The sequence below is a fragment of the Nuphar pumila genome, chromosome 4 (genome assembly GCF_984573655.1).
Source record: "Nuphar pumila chromosome 4, dmNupPumi1.hap1.1, whole genome shotgun sequence".
Taxonomy (NCBI): Eukaryota; Viridiplantae; Streptophyta; class Magnoliopsida; order Nymphaeales; family Nymphaeaceae; genus Nuphar; species Nuphar pumila.
Genome location: NC_143252.1, coordinates 7547481 through 7552224, shown reverse-complemented (window position 1 = coordinate 7552224; position 4744 = coordinate 7547481). Strand labels below are relative to the sequence as shown.

Genomic DNA, 4744 nt, shown 5'->3' with positions numbered 1-4744 from the left:
TGGCAGGGATCTGTCTAACCCAGTTTGTTTTTCACAAATATCATTTTGTCAACAAGCCATTACTGATTTATAGAGGAAATATTCATTTAGAGACACCTTTTGCCAGATGGTCCAAAAGAGTATCATGTTTTTCAATGACATTTAATGTCCCATCTTTTCACTAAGACAGCTAAACAGAGACGTCCATATAAAATATCATTTTTGGTTTGAAAAAGGTGTATGTCGCATATTTTATTGTGCAATAGGGACAGTTTACCAATTTTATTGTATGTAACTCATGGATAACTTTACTCTTACTGCGATCTCTATTTGGTAGATTGAATGAAAAGTTAAGTCATGAAATGCCATTCCAGTCAATATATCATCCTTAATGGAATTTTCAAGTGAAACTTGGTTTACATGCATGTTTCTTGTCATGATGGGGCTCACAGCAGAGAGAGAGAGAGAGAGAGAGAGAAAGAGAGAGAGCTGTAGCATCCAAACATGAAACTCTAAAACACAAGGAGCAACAACTAATGATGACTATAGTGGCTTTCCCACGTGATCCTCCTCTGGTGCAAAAAGCCATGCTGCAAACTCCTGTTGTTCAAACTCCATGACCTCCTGAAGGCCCTCTTTCCCACCCTCACCCTCCCACTCCCACAGCCATGAGAGCATTTCCCCACTTTCTATCCCCAATTTCTCCCCCAAACCCTCCACACTGAACTTCTCAACCTCCTCACTGAACCACTCCAAAGGAGGGCTCAGGTTACCTTTTGTCTTGCTACCAACCCCACCTCCCTCTTGACCAACACCAAATTCAACACTTTCTCTCTCATGACCAACACTCAACTCCCCACTTTCTCTCTCTTGTTGCACACCCAGTAACCAACTCCCTCCCTCTTGATTTAAACCCAATACATCATCTCTCCCTTCACTTGTCAAAAACCCAGTTTCTCTCTCTTGTTGCACACCCAGTACCCCATTTTCTCTCTCTTGATCTAAACCCAATATCTCCAATTCTCTCCCTTCATCATTTCTGAAAAACCCAGTTTCTATCTCTTGTTCCACACCCAGTGCCACACTTTCTCTCTCTTGGTGCAAACCAGCGACCTCACCCTCTCTCCCTTCATTTATAAAAGACCCACATTCTCTCTCCTCAGTGCCACACATGATCCCACAACTTCCTTCACTTTCTAGCCCGCCCTTGAATGTTCTCTTTTTATTGGGACCTATGGCTGAATCTCTCTCCATTATTTTCTCTTTCACACGTATGGTCTTTCCTATTATGCCACCTTTCTCACCCCTCTGCTTCCTGGCCTCATCACTTGAGTTCTTTAGGCTGCTATTCTTGGTACCTTTCCTCTTATAATTACCACCAACAAATTTTCCGGTGTCAATGATGAGAGGGTACCCATGGGCCCCTCTCCTAAAGCTGTGAATCTTTCTGCTCAAGTGAGAGTTCCAGTAATTCTTGATCTCATTATCAGTCCTGCCTGGTAAATGCCCTGCTATCAAAGACCACCTACACAACCCAAGATATCAAATCAATACTTCAAATTACATCACCCTTTACTTGTATTTAAATTAAAAAAACTCTATTAAATCTAACCTATACAGTTCATTTCCAAAAGAAAAAGGAACCTCTGTAGTAGTGGCCAGTAGGTATAAAAGTGTCATACGTGATGTGTCGAGTAGATGAAAAGTAAAAGGAAACAAAAACGATTTTAAAGTATCCAAAAAGCAAAGGAAAAGACCCACAACATCTAATCGACATTCTGCTTAGATCTACACTCTTTTCATTTTGTAATACAATTTACCCAATTTTTCTTTTTAGCATGAGCACATTTTTTTTTAGAGAAGAAACCGCACATGGCATGAAGACCTGGTCGTGCTGGCTCAGCCTGTCATACCTGCAGGCAGCATAAAACTCTGAGGCTAGGACTCCTGCCCCAGGGGGCCTATGCTAGGCGTTGGCTTGCACAGAGGGGTGTGACGCCCATGAGAGTCGAACCTTGACTGCAAGGCTCCACCCTTAGGTCGTTTTGTTTGGTCCTAAAGTTTATTCTATGTCGTAAAATAAGAAGTCATTGTCTCGTCCTGAGGACCTTATCTTTCAAAAATACGCCAAGTTTATGCGTATACACACACACACACAAAAACGCCGGTTATGGCGTGCACCAATTGCACGCACTCAGATCAACAATCTCTCTCCCGCTCAATCTAATACCACATCCATGTGTTTGACGTGGATTTTTTGCTGGGGGATCACACGTTTAATCATATTCTTTTAAAATTATGATTTTTTACTTTGAAATTTTGATACATTGTGAACCGTTGATCTGGTTACCCAAAAAAATATGTATGTATATGCTTCTTACATGAACGTTGTGATCACATAATCCAAGATTTGTTGCTTGACTAAACGAATCATGCAAATCACATCTATTAGATTCTTTTGACCATCCAACCATTGTATTGGATCCAAGATGGGTGTGTACAGGGACATACCCAAAAGAACACCTACCAAGTGTGTGTGTGTGTGTGTGTGTGTGTGTGGTTGCTGTTTGGCGACCTTCCCAGAGCTCAGCTCACTGGTAAAAACAGACATTCTCTATCAATCGGTGAGGTAGAGCAAGGACATAACTCATTAGTAGATCCAACTCTCTTGCTTTAAACCAAAAACAGTTCTAAACACTAATTACAGACACTAGAGCAAGAAGTAATCCCAGAGCAACCCCATTCTTGTCTCCATCCAGGTTGGTGTCCTTAGCACTACAGTCAGGTGTTGCACCAAACACTATGCAACTCGAACCAGGCTGAGTTCATGACAGCCTCCAGTTGGTCCAGGCCAAGGAAATTGGTCAACTAAAACACAGACCAGGAAGTGTTGTGATAAAAATGCATACTAGTACCTGTTACCCAATGATCCATGTAGCTTGATAATGATTTCATCTTCCTCTGGAGAAATGTTTCCTCTCTTCAAATCCGATCTAAGATAGTTGATCCATCTGAGTCTGCAACTCTTCCCACATCTCAATAATCCTTCAACACAACATAAAAGGTCAAACATTTCAGCACAAAAGGAATTTAATCTTAATTAATTAGTTTCCAAGTAGAAACTAAAAAAACTAACACTTCAATGATTCTCAATGAAAGCACAGATTCTCAATGAAAAACTGACACCAATAAAAAAAAGACAGTAAACAAGTAAAGCTTGACTACCAAAAGTGTAGCGTCTAACCTGCATTCTTGGGCAATGTTCTCCATGATCCTTCCCCATTTGCCTGAATATATTTTGTCAAGATCTCATCTTCTTCAGCCGTCCATCTCCCTTTCTTCAAACCAACTTTCTCGCAGCAAGGTGCTCTTCCCATCTAACTATATATATATATATATATATATATATATATATATATATAGAGAGAGAGAGAGAGAGAGAGAGAGAGAGAGAGAGATGTAATAACTAGTTAGTAATATGGGGTTTTGTACGTATTGCATGAAGAGTGGGAGAGAGAGAAGGGGGAAGCAAAAGTGTTGTAAGTGAGAGAAAGTGGGAGAGTGTGAGGAGAGTAATAAAGGGGGGGAATGCGAGGGAAGTCATGAAATAAAGGGGATGGTATAGGCGGAGGAGGAGCCACGGCGCCAGAGAGGGGAATGGGGAACACCCTTGGCGTGGCGACTTCACCGCAACAAGTACGAAACGGGATTTACATACTCCCACGTTGATGTGAAGGGTCCCCTCTTAACTGCGGAGGATGTGGTGCAATCACATCGTACACCTTGAGTGTACCGCTGCACCTGACGGCCATCCATCTCGGGGTACAGCCTGTTAGATGTGGAGCCCCAATGAAAGATGGAAGGGCGATCAGGTGCAGCAGCATAGTAAGCATAGTAAACAGTGCAATGTCATTGCACCTCATTTGCTGTCCACGTTGACCCATTGATTTGTTTTTATTAGTCCATCTACCCTCCAGGAAATATTCAGTATTCTCTCTCTCTCTCTCATTGGATGTGTTAAGCATAGTTTGTTTGTTAAGAATCGTACCTGGATTGCATATTTTGAAAATAAAATCATTAGTTTTTTAAGTCATCAAATTTTGGGACATTATGAGATGTTGATTTTTCATACTTTAAAAAATCCTTATTACACGTTGCAATAACATGATCCAAAACATGTTTTTCATTAAACAAACAATGTATATCACATGACCATTTGGTATTTAGGGAGCGGAACACCTTTTGATATATATATATATATATATATATATATATATATATATATATATATATATATAAGAGAGAGAGAGAGAGAGCTCCGGCTGCTTCTCAACCCATTTACACTATTCTTTCGTGGAAACCATATAATTGCATGAATCGAAGGTGCTGTAACAGACACGGTGCTGTTAAATGTAGAGAAGGATCAAGTAAAATGTTTTCAAACTCTCAAAACACAAGTTACACTTGCCTTATATGTACACGTGAGCACCACCATGTTAATGTAGGGCAAACAAGATATATATATATATATATATATATATATATATATATATATATATATATATATATATATATATATATATATATATGAGTGATTGGTAGCTGCAAACACTACAACAAACCAGTGAATTAGCGACGACCTAAATCTGTCGCTAATCTACCGCTAATCCGTCGCTAACCAGATTAGCGATATGGATCAGCATCGGCGTAGCGACAGATATCTTCCATCGTGAATTTTTCGACGCTAATAAGCGATGACATATAT

The 4744-nt window shown here is 40.1% G+C and overlaps 1 protein-coding gene across 1 annotated transcript; it reads right to left on the bottom strand.

Annotated features, from left to right (window-relative positions):
- Positions 1-419: 419 nt before the first annotated feature.
- LOC149839226 (uncharacterized) lies at positions 420-3550 on the bottom strand. Its single transcript, XM_090004037.1, has 3 exons — positions 3224-3550; positions 2895-3024; positions 420-1504 (listed from the first exon to the last, which is right to left on the bottom strand). The coding sequence occupies exons 1-3, from the start codon at positions 3354-3356 to the stop codon at positions 523-525; spliced, it is 1245 nt and encodes a 414-aa protein (XP_089860163.1). The 5' UTR covers positions 3357-3550; the 3' UTR covers positions 420-522.
- Between the last annotated feature and the right edge of the window lie 1194 nt (positions 3551-4744).